Below are 26,748 nucleotides of genomic sequence, written 5' to 3' on the forward strand. Positions count from 1 at the left end.
TTACCGGGAAGCGTACTATTTTAAAACAAACATCAAAAAATCTTAAATTCTGGAAAGAGTATATAATAATAATGTCAAGAAAGTGGGAAGGGGGTTATCCTAAGACGCTTAAAAATGGGATAGTAGGAGGTGGCTTTTGAGTGGGAATAGGATAGGCGGAATAAAATTTCCCTTGCTTCGTCTAATTCTAATCTTTCTGTCCAGACGGTACAATTTCTCATCGCCTTTGCGATTAAACTCGAAAGAAGTTAAATTAAGTCCCAATTTCAAATTCCGTGCGAAACGAAAATTTATTACCAAATGGAAATGTTATGATTTGATAAAGAACGTGGTATAGGTTGCTGTCCGCAATGGTAGTGTTTAGAAAAATTTAACCATTAATCACAGAATGTGTGCAGAGTTCAAATGGAAACCGTAGAAACGATCTCTACATCAAAACCGCTTTCTTTTAAAAAAAATCGATCAATCAAGAACTACAAGGCTTAGTTTGGGAGTGGGGATTAAACATACTGCTACTTGCGCCGAACAGATCAAAGGATCGTGTTTCAATTGCCACTATCGAAGTAAAGTAAAAAAAAACAGAAAAAAGACTTAAACTTCTTCAAAAACGCAATCAATATAGAAGAATAGTTGTGTTCAAAACTCAATCATTTGAGCTGATATTATGAGATACCAATTCCTGGTTTGCAAGCTATCCATTCAAGACGTAGAAATAAACATGGTGTCAAAAAACATGGTGTAAACATGGTGTCAAAACTCAACTTTTTCTCGCTGACCAACGAAACGTCGAACAGAGAAACCAAGAGCCCGTCTATACTTCAAGTAATTTTTTTTCCAAATTTGACATTTTAGTTTCATAGCGCACATGTGATTTTTTTTCTTGAGTAAATATTTTTTTGATGCAATTGTCTCAAATATTGTGGATTTCATTATCAATTGTGTGCCCACTAAATTTTTCATAAACATTTTTAAAGTGATCAACATTAGGATCAATCCGATGCTGGTGGGGGCAAAAGTGATATAGATTCCAAAACGTAAAAACCTTTATAATAACGCACAAACATTGTACCATATTTTGTCCTCTGGATCAAGCAGTTAATTAAAATTTAACTGTTGAGAATGAGAAGTAAGTCTGTTTCGGCAAAAACTAGAAATATCAGATACAAAATTTAGGAAACTCATCAAGACAGCTCCTACTTATATATTGTTTCTGAGTGTTTTCTTCGATGCCAAACGAAAACAATACCGTAGACAAGAGTTTCAACAGAAAGTATTGCTGAATTCAACTGGATCACAGAACTTCCACCATGCAAAAACAAGCTTATGACAAAAAGCAAGACTTTCCAATGCTGATTTTGTGAGAATTGTTGAAAGATATAGCTTTCAAGAAAAGTTCTAAGCAGTCCTTCACTGATTAAGTATTTGAAGTAAACGTATGACATAAACAATATAACCGAATACTGTCGGAATCATTGCTCTCGGCCTACTCTCCCAATTGTAGCCAGCTTCAGCTTAAGTGAGGGGGGGGGGGGGGGGGGGGGGGGTAAAGCATACCGAAAATTAAATCTTCCGTTTACGTCATGGAGTTTTGCTTCCTGCTCAGTTTCCGTAAAATTTTAACTTACAGCATTTTAGCGGGAAGAGTATATTTTTTAAATGAACCCAACAATTTTGGAAGTAGTATATAATAATGATGTCAATCAGGAAAGTGGGAAAGCGGTTATCGTACGAACATTTTGACTGCACAGCGTCAGAAAGAAAGACACCACTATTACATTATACTAACAGGTGATAGATCAGTATTTGTAAAACAAAAAGGACAAAACCTCATGAAACTGTTCAAAAATACAAAGAAAATTTCAACACTATGGGTACCTCAGACAAACGAATGCTACAATAACATACCAATCCATTATCAAAATAAAGTTCAATTCGTACACCAAGTAACACGCAAAACTTACCCATAGGCGAAAACAGTAATATGGTCATCAACAAATTTTAAATTAACATCATTAGACACGGAAGGAAAACAAAAATACAGATTACATCCATATCCTTTGGAATAAATATCATAACTACTGCCCCAGAAGAAATCAAAGTAAAGAAATTGTCCGAACAATCAATTACCTCTGACAGCGGAATATTTTCAGCAGAACAATTAAATCAAGATACACAGAGAATATCTACATGATACATCAAAAGAGCTACAGGAAGCTCAATCAGCGAATGAACTAAAATTATAAGAACTAGAACAATTAGGTTTATTAAACATACATACAATACAAAAATTCACTGAAATGGCTCAAAGATTTTAATATAAATGGATACAACTTTTAAAATTCATCAACCAGAAATACCATGGAAGCAACTCCTAAACGGAAAATGGTTAAAAGATCAAATAATAGGTATTTTAGGTTTGCCTTGGTATATACTAGAAAAACGTGAAATCATTTATGCAATGTTAAACCTAATCATGCTTATCATAAATCTTACAATCAGATTCTATAACTCTTTTGCTGTCCACAAAGCAGTTGGAAGTCAAAAATTATTGATCGAAACTACAGAACCTTCCATCACCTAAATGAAAAAAGCAGCAATAAAAAAATAACATATACAAACAAAACAGACAATAACAACAACAGTAATAATAATAATAACCAAACAACAATAATAGTACTAACATATACTCATCAAGACCACCTAGACCAACTCCCAATAACGGACCATCAAATCCGATAACACGATATTTCCCCCCTCGAGAAATAATACCACATAATATAAACTATCAATCTTTAAAACTAACACCAACAAAGTTTAGCTCACATACAAAAAAGAAGCCACCATTACCAGCTATAAGTATCTTTTATGAAGGATTACCACAAGTAACTCAAAATGAAGCAGATCGAAATGTTATCATACCACCATATCCAGATACATTAAAGTTATATCATTCTTTCGAGATAAATAGCAAGTGCACCGGTTTACGAAAAACCAACACAAACACAACATTGCTTAAACGCACGACCTATCATCCAATAAAAAAAATTGAGAGAACAAATCGATTTCGAAGAAATAAAAATAAAAACAAATCGGAAGCCCACAAAAAAAAAATTGCTTTTTCATTGAAGGCTGATATTACATTTTGATTAAAACTCTTCATAAGTTTTTGCTGCCTCTATTAGCTGCTCTCAAATAACCTTCATTTAAGAGTGACACACACCCATTTGACCTTATCTCTTGGAATTAAAGTAAATAAAAGTCAATTTCAAAGTGATGAAGTCATTTTTGAGAGTGAGGTAAGTCAAGTGTGACAAAAAATTGAATCACGGGAATGAACAGAAAAATTCGCTCCACTAAGAGCGAAAAAGGACGTCACGCACGCACTTAAGTGGAAATTGCATGAACGAATGAATAAAAAGCAGATTTAAAGCAGTTGTGACGTCATATGGTCGTAACAAAAATCGCGACGAAATAAAAACATAGCAGGACAAGTCCTGAAATACAATTCAAGAATTGAAAGAAAAACTTAGAAGTACTCTGCCTGCAGAACAATCAAACAAACTAAACAAAAATATACGCATTACTAAAACTATTGAAGCTTTTTTCTCTTAGGCAAAATTCCATCCCTTTCAAAATGCATGTTTCAAAAGTATGTTCCAGACCATTTTTTGTCTTTGAAATCGGTCCAGTATTACATCTGCATGACCTGCAAAAATTCATTGGCCCTTGAAGATCGATTAACTCAAAAATGACCGAAAAATATAAAAAATGAAATCAATTGCAAAATTTAATGAAAGTTTCCGGAAAATTGTGAAATTAATATCTTCAGAATCATTTCTGTGTCTCTACAGGCTATTCATTAACCCAATTCCAAGCATCAACAAAAATTAACTGGCTCAAAGATCGATAGGCAATGACTTTCAGAAAAAAATCTCTTTCAGAAACCGTTCAATTGCCCCCTAGCAGCTATCAAACAACATATTATCACACCCTGGATGAGGTTAGCTGGCTACTGAGGCAAGAATAACTCAATAATAGACAAATAATTTTAAAAAATTTGAAATAATTGCAAATTTTATCAAAAAACTTTAAAATTCTACAAAAATTTTAGGGAACCTTGAAAAAATTGCAAATTTTATATAAAAGAATGACAAATGTCGAGACATTTCAATGTTGAAAACCAATCCATCACTACTAAAAACCATGCAGTGCTCTATTGTCAAAGCGCAAAGGACATTTCCTGGCCCCTGAAGCTGGAAAAACTCAAAAAATGACAAAAATTTTCAAAAAACTTGAAAAAATTGCAAACATTAGTATCATTTTGCATGTTTGTACTAGTAGTACCAAAACATATAGCTCATAAAATGGTCATAACAAGTTATTGTGTCTCGCAAAGGGCCTTCATTATTTTTCAAAAACTTCAACGTAAGACAAACAAATTTTTTTTTTAAATCACAAAAAACACGAAAAATTGCAACATTTTGAGCCCAAAACTCCTAAAAATGACCTTTTAACCTTTAATTAAGGCGATCCCAGCGGCTGCACCACTCTAAGCACTTGAGGGACTACTGAAGCTCACTTGGGGCCTCTAATGAAACTTACTCCCCGCTGGGCTTTACCTGTTTATCCCGTTTTGAAAGATCAAAGTCATTGAAAAATGTGTGAACACATCTTTAAAAAAACACAGTGCCCCAATACAATTCAAATTCTTTGAATTGTAAAAACATAGCGGGAAGAGCTCCGAAAGCGACTCGAAGCATCAAAACTTCAGAAAAAAACAGTAATTGCAGCAGAAGTCATAAGCTTTTCTATTAAATCATTAACTCATTACCTCCCCAGCTCTGATCTAAAAATTGGTGAAATTTAAACCACTGTCACCAACAAAAACAAAATGCAGCAACATTTTATATTATTGAAAACGTTGGGCAACGTTGAATCAGAAAAAATATGATGGTCAAAATACTCATAGGGTGAAAAAGCTGGCAGGGCTATCAATTGTCCTCAAATAATTCATAATTCTAATCTCAAAACGATCGCGAAAGCAGACGCCAGATAACAGTCTTAGAAACTAAGTTAGATTCTAAAAAGAACGCTCAAATTCAACAATCAGAAAACCACTACAATTAGATTTCTAATCACTGCAAAAAAGACAAAAACCACACATACTTCTTCCTTGTTGCATACACCCTGACAACATGATTTATACTAATTCAAAAATTAAATTAATCATAGAAAAGCCCTAAGCAACAGAATAAAATTCAAAGGCAAAAAATCTTTTGAAAATAATACACAAAGGCTGGCAGCAATAAAAATTAATCAGTGGAAAATTTGGAAAATGCTTTCTAGCAAACTCTCAGTACTGCCTTACGTTGAATGAAAGCAATAGCAAATCAAAGAAATGACAAAAATCTAAGAAAAATCATTCATATTTTTAACAACTAAAAATATCAATAAAACGAATATAAATGTAGGTGCCAGGACAAAACTAGAATGATACAAACTAGTTTGCGAAGAATATTGACACAAAATAATGAACACCTAATAAGACTAATTTTTGATTTTTCAGAGTTAAAAATCAAATTTAAAAAAATCGAATAATTTCATTGTTCAGCACTCGAGACATAGAAAAGTCAACGAGTCATCCGAGACAAAGATCCATCCTCATGAGCAGAGTAAAAAAGGAAGCAGAATTCAAACATACGAAAAATTGAACATTTCGCAAAAAAATGGTCAAAAAATTTTTAAAGCTGCATCTATGAAAAATGTTAACTGTATTTCAAAAACTTACGCAAAAAATGATTGAATTTTTATTGAAACTTAATTTAAGTCCCTCATGTTGCACAAACAGACTTTTTCTATTTATTAAAACCAAAATACAGACAAAAAACTGACAAAAATTGGAAAAAACTACCAAAATCGGATTAGCATACGTACAATTTTATAAAACAAAGTTAGATCGAGGTAGAAGTAAGCGTTGAGTATATGAATTACCAACAGCAAGTTGCCACCTTAGCTAATTTTTGACAAAAAGACGGCTGAAAGATCCAAAAATGAAGAAATTAATAGAAAAAAGGCAAATTATGTGCCAATTGGGTTCAATATAGCATCGAAAAAAAAATCATTTCTACAAAAAAAACATTACATGCAAAAAACTGGATCTTTAGACAAAAAACGGCTAAAAACGGTTATCTCTATGTGCCATTCAGTCAACAACTACTTTTCGAAGTCAAAAAGTCATTCACTAAACGCATCGCATGATCAAAATTCTCTTCTCTCTACACACTGCAATTTTTCTCACTTTCGCTTTTAGGTCAAAACAGCGTCTGAAAGAATAGTACTTCCTTAAGAAAAAACCTTAAGAAAACCAATATTTCTCTTCGAGTCGTAAAAAAAACCAAGAGAAGGCCAACAATAACCACAGCTATCGCTGTGCGGCTATTAATAAAGATCTAACAGCTTTTCCGTAGAAAACGAAACCGTTGAAGGAGGATCAACTAATGACTACATACAATAAATTTTATATACCTCTTTATACAGACACCATCTAGCATACGTCAAAAGTAAAGAACATACCCGACACATTGCCGAAAAATAGCCACCGTTGATTGCAATAAGCATGATTGGGATTGAAATAGATATTGAAAAAAAAAGATTTTTCGACAAAAACATTTTTTAAGTCCGATTTTGATGGCATTTTGTAGTTGAACATACCTCTGTTTATTAGATAGAGGCGACAGGGGCTACTATCAATACCGATAAGCATTAGAGATGGTAACTAAGACTTAAAGGAACGACTTTCAAAACAGTGGGCATCTAAAATTGGGCTTTATGGGTTTATCCCGTTTCTATTTCGGACTTCATTTTTTTATACTGACTCTGTTCATTTCGAATTGCTTTGCTGAGCAACTGTTGTTCAAAAAAACTTTTAGCAGAATGAGAGAATAGAGAAACTAGCCTAGAGAAGTCAAAAATATTTCACGCAAAATGTTGAAAAAGCGGCAAAATGAGGTAAAGCAGAACATTTTTTTGTTCGAAGAAAAATAACATAGCAGGACAAGTCCTGGCGCACAATTCAAAGAAATTTCATTGACTAACAAAAAACGACCTAGAACGGACTATGAATGAATTAGGAAAACCATTTAAAAAAATCCTATCCAAAAAATCGAAAAAAGTAAACATCAAGGTAAAATTGCCGCATGTGAACAAAAAACCACTAGCGAGAACGCGAATTTTTGTTCAAAAATCATTTTCTCTCTACTTTAAAATTAGAGCAAAAAATTCACGCCGAAAAAAAACCACCCGCTTTTTCGCTCCACTTCATGTTTCGGCGTGACCAAAATCACTACTCCGATTTGACTTAAAATCATGAAAATGTGTGAACAGGTCTTAAAAAAAACAGCAGGACAAGTCCTGAAATACAATTCAAAGAAATGAATGAAAAATTCAGACGTACTCTAACTGACCAGCAGACCAATTGGACAATGCCAGCCGGAACACAAACAAAATCATCTAAAAAAATTGAGAAACTAAAAGAATCAAAACTAAACAAAAATATACTCATTGCTAAAACTCTTGAAGCTTTTAAACCTAAGGCAAAATTTTTTCCCTTTAAAAATACCTGTTTCAAAAATATGTTCAAAACCAATTTTTGTTTCTGAAATCAGTAACCCAATTCCAAGCTTCAAAAAAACTCATTGGCTCATAGACCGATAGGCAATAATTTTTAGAAAAAATTTAAAACTTCAAAAAATAGAAATTCGTTGTATTAAAGTAATGAAAGTCATTCAATTGCCCCTAGCAACTATTTAATAAGAAACTATCAAACCCTTGATGAGATTAAGTGGCTACTGAGGCAAGAAAAAAATAGAAATAAAATTGTTTTGAAAAAACTTGAAAAAAATTGAAAACTTTATCAAAAAATTTCTAAAAGTCGAAAGGCTAAATTGTTGAAAACAAACCCATTGAAACTAAAAACAATGCAGTAACTTTTTATCTGAACGTGCAATATGTTTTCTCGCACTTGAGAATGGACGAATATCAAAAACTGACAAAAACTTAAGAAATCCTTAAAAAAAATTGCAGATTTTATCCAAAAAATGCTTAAATTCGAGACATTTAAATGTTGAAAAAAATTCCATTGCTTCTAGAAACTATGCAGTGCCCTATTAACAAACCTCAAAGGCGATTGCCTGGTCCCTGAAGCCGGAAAAACTGAAAACATGAAATTTTTCAAAAACCTGAAAAATATGCAAATTTTGTCAAAAAAATTGCTATAATTTGTGATATTCAAATGTTGAAACCTTTTCCATGGCAACCAAAAATATTTCAGTAACTTATTATCCAATCCCTGATGAGGTTTTCTGGCCCCTGCGATTCAAACAACTTGAATAATGACAATATGACAACATGTCAAAAATGACAATATGTCAAATGACAATATGACAATATGTCAACATGTCAAAAAATATTAAAAAAACTGCAGTTCATGATTGCAAAAAGTTGAAAACCATTCCATTACCACTAGAAACTATGCAGTAATCTATCATCAAACCCCTATCAAACCCCAGAGGAGGTTTCTTGACACCTAGGGCTAAAAAAACTCAAAAAATGACAAACATTTTCAAAAAACCTGAAAAAAAATTTGCAAAAATTAGTGTCATTTTGCCTGTTTGTGTTTGTAGTACCAAAATTAACATATAGCTCATAAAATAGCCATAACAAGCAATTTTGTCTCGCAAAAAGCCTTCATCCATTTTTAAAAACTTCAACCTAAGACTAATCAAAACAAAAAGTCTAGTTACTTTGCAATTAAAGCAATGAAAAGCTCGCAAAACAATGGGCAGGTCATAATAGGCTAAGAAACTTGTCTAAGATTTAGTCTAAGATTTAATAAAAAAAGAAAAACGGCAAAAAAATAAGAAAGAGGTTAAAATTTCTCAATTTTTCTGTCATTCTTCCTTAGAAAAAAATGTTTCATACCAAGAGAACTTTAATCAATTGGTATCTGAAATTTCCCTAAGTAACAAGCTTCTAATCAAATCCCACTTAAAGCAATAAAACAAAAAACAGGCAAAAATCATTAAATTTCGTCTAAAAATCAGCAAAACTGATCAAAAACCTCCAAATTAGCATTAAACTCAAATTAACTACATGAAACCTTCAATTCCTATCAAAACAAGCCTAAAACTAATACAATATCATAATCAAACCTCATAGCCATTAAAAGTTGCAAAAAACTGCTTTTAAAAGCCGCACGTGAACAAAAAATTTCGCTCGCTTAGAGAAAATTTTTTCACACATCAATTTCTCGCCCTCTCAAATACAGCAGTATGAACATAAACCACCCTCTTTTCGCTCCGCTCTTCACTTTTGTTCAGCAACAAAATCACTCCAAATTTGTTCACGCGTTTCATTTCCCGCTTCAAAAATCACTCCAATAAAATTGATTTTAAAAAAATGACTTCTCCAATACTCCTCTTCGAGTCGTAAAAAAACACAGCGCACCAATACAATTCAAATTCTTTGAATTGTAAAAAAAGACAGCGCCCCAATACAATTCAAATTCTTTGAAATGTAAAGAAAAATTAGGAGCGCTATAATAGCCGGCTGAGAAGATAAGGGCGACTATTCAACAGTAACTGTCACTTTTCCATATTATTTTATAACAAATCCATCATACTTTCCACAGTAAATCTCCCCCAAGCCTTTCCTATCCCCCCTCTCACTCATTCCCCCATCATATCTATCATATGTACTATAACTCCATCAGATCTACTATATGTATCACAACTCCATCATATCACATTCATTACATATATCATAATTCTATCAACTATTAATATTCACCTAACATCCACAATAATAGTATCTTTCAATTAAACAATATGAAGAGTCCAAAACCCATACAAACTAAATCGTTATAACGGTTTGATTTGTAGTTCGTTGTTATTGACAATTAATAATGAGTTATGAATCGGAACAGTATAAACAACGGATCACGTGAATCATCATTTAAACAAACCATTACAGATCACCCCTATACTCTAATAAGGATCTTTATAGGTAAATCATCTATTCTTGATATTATTTAAACAATATGACAACGGATCACCTGAATCATCGTTTAAACAAACCATTACAGATCAACCCTATACTCTAATAAGGATCTTTATATGTAAATCATCTATTCTTGGTATTATTTAAACAATATGACAACGGATCACGTGAATCATCATTTAAACAAACCATTACAGATCACCCCTATACTCTAAGAAGGATCTTTATATGTAAATCATCTATTCTTGATATTATTTAAACAATAGGACAACGGATCACGTGAATCATCGTTTAAACAAACCATTACAGATCACCCCTATACTCTAATAAGGATCTTTATATGTATATCATCTATTCTTGATATTATTTAAACAATATAACAACGGATCACGTGAATCATCGTTTAAACAAACCATTACAGATCACCCCTATACTCTAATAAGGATCTTTATATGTAAATCATCTATTCTTGATATTATTTAAACAATATGACAACGGATCACGTGAATCATCTTTTAAACAAACCATTACAGATCAACCCTATACTCTAATAAGGATCTTTATATGTAAATCATCTATTCTTGATATTATTTAAACAATATGACAACGGATCACGTGAATCATCGTTTAAACAAACCATTACAGATCACCCCTATACTCTAATAAGGATCTTTATATGTAAATCATCTATTTTTGATATTATTTAAACAATATGACAACGGATCATGTGAATCATCGTTTAAACAAACCATTACAGATCACCCCTATACTCTAATAAGGATCTTTATATGTAAATCATCTATTCCTGATATTATTTAAACAACTTGGAACAAAGCAGTCCCATAGCTCACCACCTTCTGTCATACATATGAAGTACTGTCATGTATATCCAACACAATTTTTTTTCAATAAAATCATAAATTTAAGGTATGCTTGGTTGGGGAACTCATGGTTGAAATCATTTCTAAGTTCAGTTGATTCTCAAAGTTTTCATGCGATCAGCCTTATGCCCACAAACCACCATGGTGCCCACGCAATTGAGTATTTGCCTTTTCTTTGCTCCCAGAAACCCTCACATTCGGGTCTTCAAAATGTCATCATCAACCCACACAATCAGGTTGAACGTAAGAAATGAGCATTGCCCCACTCATTGGGTGACAAACAAGTTCGCGCACTGCGGCAACTAAAATTGGGTGAGCCAAGACTGTAAATTAACCATTGTGGGTCTGAGGGTGTTGTCGCAGGAATGAGTCTCATAACAGGGGATTCTGGCGATCAGCATTGTGGCTGAATATATATAACACAATATATAACAGAATACTGTATTTGTTTCAATCTGTTAACTGACAGTATAAACTCATAACTTGAAAATCATTTACAATCTGACCACTGTAATTATCATGTGAAATTGTAATTAGAATGTGAAATTGCTTTCGAATGAACTAATACGACGCACGATCCGAGTCCCCTCAGCTGTAACGTGAAAGAGGGTGAAATCAAGAGTATGGTGTCTGCTCCCCGTAAAGGTACGTCATACCTCAATTACAACAGGAACAGTAAAAATCTTCCTAGGGACGAGGAGAACGACACCGTTGTCAATTGCAAAGCAGAACATCCTGCAAAGAACTTAACGATAACAGTCAATGATGAAATGGAGAATCAACCACCCCTCCCTCAATCGAGCCCTCTATCAAATCCACCTCTTGCTCATGATGACGAAGAGGATGAGGAAACTGCGACTTGTCCACACTGCGGACTAGAAGATGAGGACACAGAACACTGGCTGCTACGCTGTCCTAACTGGAAGAATCAACGAAAGAAGATGGGCATATCACAAGACCCCACAGTAATCCAAAACGAACCCGAGAAAGTCACCGAATTTGTAGCTGTCGCGGCTCAACAGCCCCCCAATCAATGACGGGGATCACACACACACACACACACACACATGAGGAAACAGGACAGGTAGCCGGAATTGTAATAAATATTAATACAATAAAATCGGCTATAATCAAGAAGTAAATATCAGACCCAAACGATATCTACAAACGAATTTAAGGAGTGAGGATATCTACAACCGAATTTAGCAGTGAGGATCAAGAGAGGATATGCAGTGTGGGCAAAAGTCAGGAGGTGGTTTTGGAAATCAAATCTAAGCAAAAGAACCAGGGCCATCGTCATTCAAGCAGTGGTGGAGTAACAATGTTATTTGACTCGAGCACGAGGCCATGGACACCGACCGAGACTAGAGCGCTGGAACGGTTAGGTCATGTCATTAGAATGGCGGATACAAGACTAGCAAAGAAAATAATTCTAGGACGGTGGGATGAGCCTAAAAACAGAATATAAAGGACAGTATAAATAGCTACTGTAGAAGGCTCCTAGCAGAGGCAGGGGAAGATTGGACCAACATATCGAATCTCGCGAAGAGCAAAAAGAAATGGAAAGAATTGATCAACAGACGAAAACGTCAGATTCCAGATTGGGAGGAAGAAATGTGCGACGTTCATAGAGGACAGAGCAAGCCCCCGAGAGCCCAACCCCGCCAAACGACTGAGATATTCGAATGCAGGTGGGAAGGATGTGGCAAAGTCTGCAAAAACAAAACTGGACTTGTTCATCATGAACGACTAATGCACCAAGCTAAAAGAACAAAGTTCGAATGCCCAAAATGTAAGCGGGCGTTCGGTACGAAGAGTACTCCAAGGCATGCGGAAGCAGTCCCAAAAGAGTTGTAAAAAATCAGTACTCGGGTAAACTGAGAAAAAAACCTTGCGAAATTTGCGGGAAAGCGATAACCTTTGTCCAACATTGCGCGACATATGGCATCGATACATGCCATGTGACAGATTTTTTCTTGCATAACCTTACGACCAAACAAGATAGATACCAGCGAGCCACCTAAGAACGCGAAAACTGATGGAACTCTTTTCAGATGAAAAATACTCGAGCAGATATACGAACTATTAGACGAGAAAGAATGTTTCGTATACGAAGAGTCCTACCCCTACTTCCACCGAACGGTTGTAATGAAAGACGAACCAACATACAAATTCGGTATCCTTGGCGATTCCATCGTTGTTGGAACCTACGTGAAGAAAACGATGATCGTGAGCTATCCAGGTGCTACTTTGGGGAGACTCTTGAACGACGCTGTTTTGGAAGAATTCGTGCAAGCCAGAGTCACTGGGGTAGCGATAGAAGCTGTTACCAACAATCTTGTGGACAAGAAAAAACAAATCGGAATAGTAGACGAAATTGCGGCCAAACTGGAAACCCTCGTAAAGACGTTCCAAGAAGCAGGGATTGCAGTGACAATCGTGAAGATCCCCCGAAGGGTGGGGTACAAGGAAGAGGTGAAGCAGCTCAACAGAAAGTACGAGAAAGCAGCGAAGCGTACCGGAGCCCACTTCAACACCCCCAAACGATTCACTGTTGGCGGATCGGGAGAGAAAGACGACCTCACGGGAGGACTTCACACCGATGGCCTGCACCCGAACCCCGAGAATTTACAACGACACTCGGAAGACCTTTACGACACATTGAAACCCCTCTTCTAACGTGCCCGAGCGTGGGACAACTTAAAGAGGGGGACGCTGCGTCAGAGACGCAGCACCCAGGCCCAACAATATGCGTAACGGGATAACAGTAACGGGACAGGTAGCCGGAATTCTAAACATAGCTGGCAGATTGCCAGAAAATAGCCGCAAAAGATTCGTAGATCGGCAGTCTAAAAAAAAGTAAAAAAGACAGACCAAAAAAATTCGTCTTTTCATTGAGGGCTGATCTGTTATATTTTGATTAAAAATCTGTATAAGTTATTGCTGCCTCTATTAGCTGATCTCTAATAACCTACATTAAGAATGACACACACCCATTTGACCTTATCTCTTTGAATTAAAGTAAATAAAAGTCAATTTCAAAGTGAGGAAGTCATTTTTGAGAGTGAGGTAAGTCAAGTGTGACCAAAAATTTAATCACGCGCATGAACAAAAAAACTCGCTCCACTAAGAGCGAAAAATGACGTCGCACATGCAATTCAGTTGAAATTGCATGAACGAATGAACAAAAAGTGGCTGTGACGTCATATGGTCGTAACAAAAATCATGACGACGAAATAAAAAAACATAGCAGGACAAGTCCTGACGTACAATTCAAAGAATTTTCATTGACCAAACAGAAAAACCAGACCTAGAATGGACTAAGAGTGAATTGAGAAAACCATTATTAAAAAATTCTGATAAAAAATAAGAAAAAAAAACAGAAAATCAATGTGAAAATGCCGCATGTGAACAAAAAAACAACTAACGAGAAATGAAAATTTAATTCACACAAAAAATTAGGCCTAGAATGAGCTTTGGATGGATTGGAAAAACCATTTAGAAAAAAATCCGATCCAAAAAATCGAAAAAACAGTAAAAATCAGAGTGAAATTGCCGCATGTGAACAAAAAACCACTACCGAGAAACCGAATTTTTGTTCAAACACCATTTTCTCACTCTACTTTAAAATTAGAGCGAAAAAAATTCACGCCACAAAACCACTCGCTTTTTCGCTCCATTTCCTGTTTCGGCGTGACCAAAATCACTACTCCAATTTGACTTCAAAAATCAAGAAAATGTGTGAACAGATCTTGAAAAAAAACATAGCAGGACAAGTCCTGACGTACAATTCAAAGAATTTTCATTGACTAAACAGAAAAACTAGACCTAAAATGGACTATGAGTGAATTGAAAAAACCATTTTAATAAAAAATCAGATAAAAAAAAGAAAAAAAAACAAAAAATCAATGTTAAAATACCGCATGTGAACAAAAAAACCACTAGCGAGAAATGAAAATTTAATTCAAACAAAAAACTAGGCTTAGAATGAGCTGTGAGTGGATTGGGAAAACCATTTAGAAAAAAAACCGATCCAAAAAATCGAAAAAAAACAGTAAAAATCAGAGTGAAATTGCCGCATGTGAACAAAAAACCACTATCGAGAAACCGAATTTTTGTTCAAATACCATTTTCGCACTCTACTTTAAAATTAGAGCGAAAAAATTTCACGCCGCAAAACCACTCGCTTTTTCGCTCCATCTCCTGTTTCGGCGTGACCAAAATCACTACTCCAATTTGACTTCAAAAATCATGAAAATGTGTGAACAGCTCTTAAAAAACATAGCTGGCAGATTGCCAGAAAATAGCCGCAATAGATTCGTAGATCGGCAGTCTCAAAAAAACAGTAAAATAGACAGACCAAAAAAATTCGTCTTTTCATTGAAGGCTGATATGTTATATTTTGATTAAAAATCCGTATAAGTTTTTGCTGCCTCTATTAGCTGCTCTCTAATAACCTTAATTTAGAGTGACACACGCCCATTTGACCTTATCTCTTTGAATTAAAGTAATTAAAAGTCAATTTCAAAGTGAGGAAGTCATTTTTGAGAGTGAGGTAAGTGAAGTGTGACCAAAAATTTAATCACGCGCATGAACAAAAAAACTCGCTCCACTAAGAGCGAAAAATGACGTCACACATGCAATTCAGTTGAAATTGCATGAACGAATGAACAAAAAATGGCTGTGACGTCATATGGTCGTAACAAAAATCAAGACGACGAAATAAAAAAACATAGCAGGACAAGTCCTGACGTACAATTCAAAGAATTTTCATTGACTAAACAGAAAAACTAGACCTAGAATGGACTATGAATGAATTGAGAAAACTATTTTAAAAATCAGATAAAATAAGAAAAAAAACAAAAAAACAATGTCAAAGTGCCGCATGTGAACAAAAAAACCACTAGCGAGAAATGAAAATTCAATTCAAACAAAAAACTAGGCCCCTAGAATGAGCTGTGAATGGATTGGGAAAAACAGAAAAAAATCCGATCCAAAAAATCGAAAAAACAGTAAAAATCAGAGTGAAATTGCCGCATGTGAACAAAAAACCACTACCGAGAATCCGAATTTTTGTTCAAACACCATTTTCGCACTCTACTTTAAAATTAGAGCGAAAAAAATTCACGCCGCAAAACCACTCGCTTTTTCGCTCCATTTCCTGTTTCGGCGTGACCAAAATCACTACTCCAATTTGACTTCAAAAATCATGAAAATGTGTGAACAGATCTTAAAAAAAAAAAAAAAAAGACAGCGCCCCAATACAATTCAAATTCTTTGAATTGTAAAAAACCAAGAGAAGGCCAATAATAGCCTCAGCTATCGCTGTGCGGCTATTAAAAAAGACAGCGCCCCAATACAATTCAAATTCTTTGAATTGTAAAAAAAGACAGCGCCCCAATACAATTCAAATTCTTTGAATTGTAAAAAAACCAAGAGAAGGCCAATAATAGCCCCAGCTATCGCTGTGCGGCTATTAATAAATATTAATACAATAAAATCGGCTATAATCAAGAAGTAAATATCAGACCCAAACGATATCTACAACCGAATTTAAGATTTTCAAACGCGAAACAACACCAGGAGCAACACAAAAAATCGTTCTTTCACCAAATCAATGGAAATCAATATAAGTAGCAAATTAGTCAGACTATGTGATTTTCCGACGAAGACCCCCAGAACCAACTTCTACCAACAAAATACAGCAACCACCGTACCCATTACAATAATTGGGCAGGAATTTCAAATAACTCAAACTTATTAAAAAGACTGAGCCAATAAGAGCCCACAGTGAACATTTACTACCCACCCCGACCGGAAGCTAACACATCCTCAGCAAATGAAAAAAAAACAATTACGGCAGTGATCTTAACTAAAAAGCAAATTTCCCGGAATTAAAGAATAAAGTTCGATTACCGAACGATTCTTTTTTTCATTACAAATACTTTTTTGAAATCCCAACTGAGTACGGAGATGATCATATAAATGCGAAGGCATCGCAAGATAACGATATACTCGTAGAAACATTCAAGCGGAACTTGAAATATTCAATCTCACATATGCACATATATACATACATACACATGAGAAACATTTACTCGGATCATAATTCCCGAGTGTTACAAAGCGCCAATTAGGATTACTCTCATAGGGGTAATTCAGGAAAAAGGGGGAGGTTAACATTTCGCTCATGTATATATGAAGTTATTCTTGACTTTGCGGTTACGGCGGAGGAACAGGTAATTGCTGAGAGTGTTAGACAGCTTCGTCTCATGCACCCTATAATTGTTCGACTGCATATCCTTCGGTGACGGTTGATGGAAGTTAAACCAAAGTTGAAAACGCTCGTTTTCGTTTAACTCGTTTAACTTTCCTTCATCCGACACCGAAGGATGTACAGTCGAACAATTATAGGGTGCATGGGAAAAAGCGGTCTCACACTCTCAGTAATCATCTATTCCTCTACGATAACCACAGAGTCAAAAATAACTTAAAATACATCAGCGAGAAGTTAACCTCCACCTTTTTCCTGAATTACTCCTATGAGAGTAATCCTAAAATGGCGCTTTGGAACAGTCAGGAATTATTATCCGATTAAACAGTACACCAACATAACGTAAAACCAACGAGACCGATAATGATTCGAATTGAAGCAATTAAGCCAGTGGCGCAGGTCCACTGTTATCACCTTAACGGATCCTTACATAACGAGGGCATAAAGGAAAATTTTTACAAAGAAGCCGCAAAGATCGCAACGAAGAAGCAATTGTTATTCTTGTTCTTGTACTGGTCAGCTATTGGTATGCTGAGAAATCGATGATTTCAGTGTCGATTGTGAATCCGGTGATTTTGTCGGGGTCTCCAAAAGGGTCGCATATTCCCCACTTCTTCCTGATTTATTCCCACTTTGGACATCTCAGAAGGAAGTGTATAGCTGTCTCGTCATCTTCTTGGCAGCGTGGGCATATTCCTTCTAATATATATAAAAAGGGCCGTGTACACCATCCGGCAACGATGGATGTAGGTCGGAACATAAGGGATGATGAGTAGCACTTAGCCGGATGCTGCAATCCAAGCTGTTCCCCTCCGGACAGTGTAAAGACGGCCCAGTCACAAAAATAACTAACAAGTGGAGAGGAAAGCACCAATATATATAAATAGCACACATAAGGAACTGGTAAGGAAGGATTAAAATAAAAATAGGATATCAAGGAATGAGCAAAGGAAAGCAGCCATACACTCAGTGCAGCCTTCCCTACTCCACGACGGCGCTTTGAATGGATTGGGAAAACCATTTAGAAAAAAATCCGATCCAAAAAATCGAAAAAACTGTACAAATCAGAGTGAAATTGCCGCATGTGAACAAAAAACCACTACCGAGAAACCGAATTTTTGTTCAAACACCATTTTCTCACTCTACTTTAAAATTAGAGCGAAAAAAATTCACGCCACAAAACCACTCGCTTTTTCGCTCCATTTCCTGTTTCCGCGTGACCAAAATCACTACTCCAATTTGACTTCAAAAATCATAAAAATGTGTGAACAGATCTTAAAAAAAACATAGCAGGACAAGTCCTGACGTACAATTCAAAGAATTTTCATTGACTAAACAGAAAAACTAGACCTAAAATGGACTATGAGTGAATTGAAAAAACCATTTTAAAAAAAATCAGATAAAAAAAACAAAAAATCAATGTTAAAATACCGCATGTGAACAAAAAAACCACTAGCGAGAAATGAAAATTTAATTCAAACAAAAAACTAGGCTTAGAATGAGCTGTGAGTGGATTGGGAAAACCATTTAGAAAAAAAAACCGATCCAAAAAATCGGAAAAAAAACAGTGAAAATCAGAGTGAAATTGCCGCATGTGAACAAAAAACCACTATCGAGAAACCGAATTTTTGTTCAAATACCATTTTCGCACTCTACTTTAAAATTAGAGCGAAAAAATTTCACGCCGCAAAACCACTCGCTTTTTCGCTCCATTTCCTGTTTCGGCGTGACCAAAATCACTACTCCGATTTGACTTCAAAAATCATGAAAATGTGTGAACAGATCTTAAAAAAAAAGACAGCTCACCAATACAATTCAAATTCTTTGAATTGTAAAAAAAGACAGCGCCCCAATACAATTCAAATTCTTTGAATTGTATAAAAACCAAGAGAAGGCCAATAATAGCCCCAGCTATCGCTGTGCGGCTATTAATAAATATTAATACAATAAAATCGGCTATAATCAAGAAGTAAATATCAGACCCAAACGATATCTACAACCGAATTTAAGATTTTCAAACGCGAAACAACACCAGGAGCAACACAAAAAATCGTTCTTTCACCAAATCAATGGAAATCAATATAAGTAGCAAATTAGTCAGACTATGTGATTTTCCGACGAAGACCCCCAGAACCAACTTCTACCAACAAAATACAGCAACCACCGTACCCATTACAATAATTGGGCAGGAATTTCAAATAACTCAAACTTATTAAAAAGACTGAGCCAATAAGAGCCCACAGTGAACATTTACTACCCACCCCGACCGGAAGCTAACACATCCTCAGCAAATGAAAAAAAAAAACAATTACGGCAGTGATCTTAACTAAAAAGCAAATTTCCCGGAATTAAAGAATAAAGTTCGATTACCGAACGATTCTTTTTTTCATTACAAATACTTTTTTGAAATCCCAACTGAGTACGGAGATGATCATATAAATGCGAAGGCATCGCAAGATAACGATATACTCGTAGAAACATTCAAGCGGAACTTGAAATATTCAATCTCACATATGCACATATATACATACATACACATGAGAAACATTTACTCGGATCATAATTCCCGAGTGTTACAAAGCGCCAATTAGGATTACTCTCATAGGGGTAATTCAGGAAAAAGGGGGAGGTTAACATTTCGCTCATGTATATGAAGTTATTCTTGACTTTGCGGTTATGGCGGAGGAACAGGTAATTGCTGTGAGTGTTAGACAGCCTAATTTAGCCTAATTGTTGTGATAAACTTATTAAATAGACTCACTATTTGGTAAGTTTATCAAAGTTTTTCAGAGCTCTGTATAGTGTATAAAACAGCCTTACTGGGTGGCTTTATCAGCAGTATCATCATGATGCCCCTACGAAAAATGAATATTCCCGAACATCTCCAGCGTGTTATGGCCTCCGAAAATATTGAGGAATCAGTCAAAACCCTGATGCAATATCTCGTGACTGAAAATGAAAGGAAGGGAGAAAGAATAAAGCAGCTTGAGTCCCAGATGACAGGAGTAACCATCAAAGTGAATGAGCTTGAGCGTTATGAGTCCAAAGATTGTCTAATTTTTCATAACCTTCCAATAGGCCAGCATGGCTCTTATCTGTCGGATACTGTGGCGTTCATGAGAAACATCCTACAAGTCAACATTTGCGAAGAAGATCTAAAGGCTTGCCATCCTCTGGGCAAAGGAACAAGCAGCTATCCTCCGAAAATAGTGGCTAAGTTCATTTACAATGATCAAAAAGACCGGGTTTGGGCAAGAAAGAGACTTCTACGTTCGTATCAAAACCCTTCCAACTTGAAGCCAGTTTTCATTACCGAACGCTTGACTAAGTATGATGTGGAACTGAAGCAAGCTGCTGAGCAACACAACCTCTTTGTATCAACGTACAATTCGCAGCCTTTACTTTATGTTGTTCAAGACGGAAAACGAGTCAGTCAAGTCATCAACTCAACACAGGATATCCTTGAGCTAAAAGATGTTGCGTAGAAGTCCAGAAAAGCTCCCACGCCACCGTCAGCACACACCCCAATTCAAAACCGACACCCTGCTACTGCGACTAACGATATTGAAACACCAATGCCTTCTCTCGTCAAACCTGCTTTGATACATCCCGGAACCCCGTTGTCACTGAGAATCCCGCCACTGAAAAGAAACCGGACCAACCTATCTCCCGTTGAAGAAAGGAAAGAACTTAGAGACATACTACAAGAAATGAAGGCACGGATAAGTGACAGTGATGCGCTAGTGGACTACGTGAAAGGCTTGCTATCGGAAACCCCCAATGCTAAATACCAGTCAAGAGAACATGAGACATTTCGGATCGAAGAAACAAGTGACTCACTTGACAGAGGCGAGACAATCATTGAAGAGGACTGAGTTTGCCGTCCATTTTAATATAAGATCTCTTCGCAAACATTATGATGAACTTTGTTTATTTGTAACGAATTGTGAATATCCGCCTTTAGCAATTGTTCTAAGTGAGACATGGCTCTCTGATGTTGTTGATGATACTGAACACTTCGCCATTGATGGGTACCATAAGCTAATAGATGAAAACAGGGAAGGCAGAGGCGGAGGCGTAGGCCTATACTTGAGGAATGACCTCACAATTGTAAAGAAGCTGGACTTGACCAGTCAGGCATTCGAATGCCTCCTAGTTGAGTGCAAGGCAGGGAGCACTTCGGTGGGTTTTGGTGCCTACTGCCGACCACCTCAAACTAACGTTCCGTCTTTTGTGGACGAGTTCGATTTGTTGCTGGAGCAGCTGGGAGACAGAAAGTGGCTTCTTATGGGTGACAGCAATCTTGATCTCTTAAAAACTGGACATTCTCAAACTGCTTTTTCTATAGCCATTTCCTCCAATGGGTTCTCACAACTGATATACCAACATACTCGGGTAACTGAGACATCAAAGTCGTGCCTGGATCACATTGTCACCAATTTCTGCGATTACCATTCCCCGTCGATTTTCCATTCCACAATCACTGATCATTATCCTATATCCGTTTCATTTTCTATTGTGCTAGCTGCTAGTTATAATAGAAAAATGTCCCGGAATTTCAAATGTTTTGCCAATCAAAACGTGGTAAGTACTTTTGTATCAGCTCTTGACAGTGATCTCGAGAATACCGTAGACGTGTCGCTCGATTGTTCCTTTGATGTCCTCATCAACATGATCAACTGTCAGCTTGATAGGTTCGCTCCCTGCCAGGTGTCAGTGCCAAAAAAGAAAAAGAACTGGGTACGCTCCAAGGAGTTGAGAAATGCTATTCGAAAGTGCGATAAGTTTTTTAGGAAATTAATTCTGTCTCCCAGCGAAGAACTTCGAACTAAATACTGCCAGATAAGGAATAAGGTGACTACTTTAATGAGATCTAAAAAGAAAGAGTTCTACACCAAACGAGTATCACAAGCACTTAATAGTCCGAGTAAATTATTTCCCCTCTTCAATAGCTTACTCGGTAAAAATGTGAAGCCCTCCAATCCTGTCAAACTTTGTAAAGATGGGAAGCTTGTTGACGATCCTCTTCAAGTTTCTGAAGTGTTGAATGAGTATTTTGTGAGCATTGGACCATCTCTTTCTGCTAACTTCAATGACTGTGATCAAGATGATGTTTTAGAACCATCCTTTTCTGCCTGGCTGCGCCCCACGAATGCTGAAGAAATAAGTCAGATCGTTATGAGTTTATCTGATTCCAAAGGTGTAGGTTGTGATGGCATTAATAATAAGTCATTAAAAATCGTCTTACCTGTTATCCTTGATCGTTTAGTCATAATGATCAATGGATGTTTAAAGAATGGTCTTTTTCCAAGCTCACTGACAAAAGCTAAAGTTGTTCCGCTGCCAAAAAGCGGAAGTTCGGACGAAATTGACAATTTTAGACCGATATCGGTTTTAACTGTTCTAAGTAAAGTGCTTGAGAAAATAATCTATGCTAGGCTAATGGATCATCTAATAACGAACGATTTGCTATACAGTAAACAGTTTGGTTTTAGACCTAAGTTTTCTTGCGTAGATGCTATTGCTGAATTAACAGAGAATATAAAATCTTCATCCAGCTTGCAGTTGTTCGCTTGTATTTTCCTAGATTTAAAAAAAGCGTTTGGCACTGTTGATCACAAAATATTAGTTAGAAAGCTTGCAACTTTTGGTATTCGAGGTCCTTTTAAAGCGATCCTTGAAAGTTTTCTAAGTCAAAGAGTACAATGTGTTTCTCATACCGGTGTCATGTCATCCTATAAAACCCTGGAATGTGGAGTGCCACAAGGGTCCGTTTTGGGTCCGTTGTTGTTCTTGCTGTACATTAATGATATGCATTCAATTTGCAAGCATAGCTCAGTTCTGCATTATGCAGATGATACATCAATATCTTTCGAGCTGAAAACATCATCCGCAACTAGTTGCCTTCAAGAAGATCTTGATGCAGTTTCAAGCTGGCTAGCAAAAAATAAGTTAACCATAAACAGCTCCAAATCAGAATTGTTACTATTTAGGCAGAGTAAAGTAGGTTCTCTACGTATCAATGGCGAAGTGTTGAATGTAGTCAAATGTTCTAAATACCTCGGAGTTCAGATTGATAATAGCCTAACTTTTGAAAAACATATAGACGTTGTATGTAAAAAGGTTTCAAAACTAGTAGGATTAGTCAGCCGACTGAGATACTTTCTACCGAAACACGTTCTTCTAAAGTTTTATGATTACTATATTAAACCAAAAATACAATATGGCTGCCTGGTATATGGTTGCAGCAGCAAAGTTAAACTTAATAGAATTAAGTTTTTGCAAAAGAAGTTTTTGAGACTGATAAACTTCAAAAGGAAATTTGATTCCGCTGAGGATTTGTTTTGCCAAGAAGGCGTTCTCGATGTCTTCAAGCTTCATAATTATGATTTACTTAAATTTGTGCTAAGATCTAAAAATGGATACTGTCCATATATTTTTAAGGATTACTTTAATTGCTGCAGCATAAGCAGAAATACGCGCGCATCAGCAGCTGGTGTTTTAAAGTCTTTCAGAGCTAAGAACTCGCTCCAAAAAAACTCTTTAAAGTGTAGAGGTGGAAAGTTGTATAACGTTTTGCTCTCTTTTGGCTTAAATGTAGATAAGCCTATGACAGCATCGCAAATAGACGTTTTTGTTCATAATTTTAAAGATAATATTCTACTCTTCGATACACAACTTGTGGATTTAGTTTTCAAATAGTTTTAAAATTTTTGTAACTTCCTTAATATAAACCCTACAGTCTCATAAAGTGTATTGCTTTTGTTTTTGAGTTGGTGCAACCTCTGGCTTGTGCGGGGTGTCTTTCAGTGCTCAAAGGTGTGGAACTGAACCTCTCTTCACGAGGTGGCCTTAATTGAGCACTCGAAAGTCATTCTAATCATTTCAGAATGTACTTAGACTCTCAAGTCGGCAGCGCTGTGAGGCACCCTGCATGCCGTCGGGGGTTGCACCAATATATAAGTTATATAAGGTAGTATCTACTTAAATTTTTTTGACGGTTTTAAATTGAATCTGAACTCCGCAATTCATTGTATTTATCGTGTCTTTATTTGTTTCCTTGTCTTTGTTTGATTTCATACTTCTTGGGGCAGCTGCTAGATGAGCTTTCCCGCTCTTCAGCTGTCCTCTTCAGGTACCATTTGATGCCTGAAGGAACAAATTAATTTAATTTAATTTAACAGCTTCGTCTCATGCACCCTATAATTGTTCGACTGCATATCCTTCGGTGACGGTTGATGGAAGTTAAACCAAAGTTGAAAACGCTCGTTTTCGTTTAACTCGTTTAACTTTCCTTCATCCGACACCGAAGGATGTACAGTCGAACAATTATAGGGTGCATGGGAAAAAGCGGTCTCACACTCTCAGTAATCATCTATTCCTCTACGATAACCACAGAGTCAAAAATAACTTAAAATAAATCAGCGAGAAGTTAACCTCCACCTTTTTCCTGAATTACTCCTATGAGAGTAATCCTAAAATGGCGCTTTGGAACAGTCAGGAATTATTATCCGATTAAACAGTACACCAACATAACGTAAAACCAACGAGACCGATTATGATTCGAATTGAAGCAATTAAGCCAGTGGCGCAGTTCCACTGTTATCACCTTAACGGATCCTTACATAACGAGGGCATAAAGGAAAATTTTTACAAAGAAGCCGCAAAGATCGCAACGAAGAAGCAATTGTTATTCTTGTTCTTGTACTGGTCAGCTATTGGTATGCTGAGAAATCGATGATTTCAGTGTCGATTGTGAATCCGGTGATTTTGTCGGGGTCTCCAAAAGGGTCGCATATTCCCCACTTCTTCCTGATTTATTCCCACTTTGGACATCTCAGAAGGAAGTGTATAGCTGTCTCGTCATCTTCTTGGCAGCGTGGGCATATTTCTTCTAATATATATAAAAAGGGCCGTGTACACCATCCGGCAACGATGGATGTAGGTCGGAACATAAGGGATGATGAGTAGCACTTAGCCGGATGCTGCACTCCAAGCTGTTCCCCTCCGGAGAGTGTAAAGACGGCCCAGTCACAAAAATAACTAACAAGTGGAGAGGAAAGCACCAATATATATAAATAGCACACATAAGGAACTGGTAAGGAAGCATTAAAAATAGGATATCAAGGAATGAGCAAAGGAAAGCAGCCATACACTCAATGCAGCCTTCCCTCCTCCACGACGGCGCTAATCGAAGTCTCACTGAGAACACGAGGCTCAAGCAGAGAACACAGCTCCTCAGAAGTGCGAAGCTGATTTTCGTTCGGATGTAGCTTATAGTGTCGCCGTACGGCTCTCCGCGTTTTTCGCTGAACTTGGTTGCGAGTTGTTTCATAACACGCGATGCTGATGGCCCAGCACCGCCCGAGCAAGCAAAAACAAGTGCGTTGAAACTGCTGTGTTCGGTTTCGCTCTTCGTATTTATTTCGCTTGATGCAATCGTGATATTTGTATGCATCTTTTATGGTCGTAGGGCAGCTCTTCGGGTGAGGGTTGAAAATCTTCACATCCAAGAGAGTGCGATTAAAGCGGGAGCCCCACAGACCGTTTGCCGTGAAGTCCAGTCGAGCGTCATCATCAGTAGTGGTTGAATTACTCGAAAAAATTTCTCCATCGAGCGACTGAAGTTTTGGCTCTATCTGGACATCGTGGCAAACGTCATCCATCAGGTTTGCAAACAAGTCTCTGATTTTGTTGTGTCGTAGGTGCGTATACCCGCCTTTGGCGCAATGAAGGGCATGGGTGAGGCTAAATTTTCCCGCATGGGCATATAGCTGGCGTGTTCTTCGCTTCCCAGGTGTAGCGAAGTGCTATTCCATCACGGAACTCAGTCTTCGTGAGGTCGAAACCATGTTTTGATAACGGAAGCGCGTTAAGCCAGCTAGATGCTCCTTTCTTCCAGGCCAGCTGGATGGTATACTTCATTTCTGGTAGATTGTTTTCGATTCTGGATTTTTTCGAGATGAGTTCACGTTGCATGTCTGCTTTCTGTCTGAGACTGATCTTGGTTTGTTCGAATTCACATTCTTGACTTTCGAATGATTCATTATTAAGTGACGCCAACGGAGTTGAGAGTTCAATTGATTTCTCAAGATTTTTATGAAGATCTTGTGGGAGGGCGATGTTAAGCCCACCCATTCTGAGAGGGAGAGAAAAAAGTTCTCTTTCCTCTTGGATTATTTCTTTGCGGACGATGTTCGGTATGACTCGGCCAAGCCGCTCCTCTACCTTGTCCAGAACCCCATACATGGAGGGTGTAGTACGCGAGAGGAAGCTCAACTTCTGTTGAACCCCCTTCGTCAAACATGCATAGGCATTCTGGGGAGAGGTGAGAGCAAATTGACCAAGTCTGTCCAAACTTTTTGTGTGTTTAATTTCTGCATCTTTCAGGAAATTTTTACTGGCCTCAGAGCTTCCGATTACTGATCCCAGGACTGGAGCCCCCTGCGTGATTTCCACATTTGTGCCTGCAAACTCAGTTGACGCTTGGCGCTCGCCTCCTGACTTAATTATCAACTGACACTTCGGAGGATTGAC

The 26,748-nt window shown here is 36.8% G+C and overlaps 2 protein-coding genes across 2 annotated transcripts in view; one reads left to right on the plus strand and one right to left on the minus strand.

The window, feature by feature from the left end:
- The window catches only part of LOC142344703 (adenylate kinase-like), a 94,057-nt gene that overhangs the window by 53,650 nt on the left and 13,659 nt on the right, over positions 1 to 26,748 (minus strand). The gene's annotated exons all lie outside the window — the stretch shown is intronic.
- Positions 10,868 to 13,311, plus strand: LOC142344704 (uncharacterized). The gene is made up of 2 exons (XM_075396573.1): positions 10,868 to 10,983; positions 11,629 to 13,311. The coding sequence occupies exons 1-2, from the start codon at positions 10,925 to 10,927 to the stop codon at positions 11,972 to 11,974; spliced, it is 405 nt and encodes a 134-aa protein (XP_075252688.1). The 5' UTR covers positions 10,868 to 10,924; the 3' UTR covers positions 11,975 to 13,311.

The sequence above is a fragment of the Convolutriloba macropyga genome, chromosome 8 (assembly GCF_964194025.1).
Source record: "Convolutriloba macropyga chromosome 8, txConMacr16.3, whole genome shotgun sequence".
NCBI classification, from domain to species: Eukaryota; Metazoa; Xenacoelomorpha; order Acoela; family Convolutidae; genus Convolutriloba; species Convolutriloba macropyga.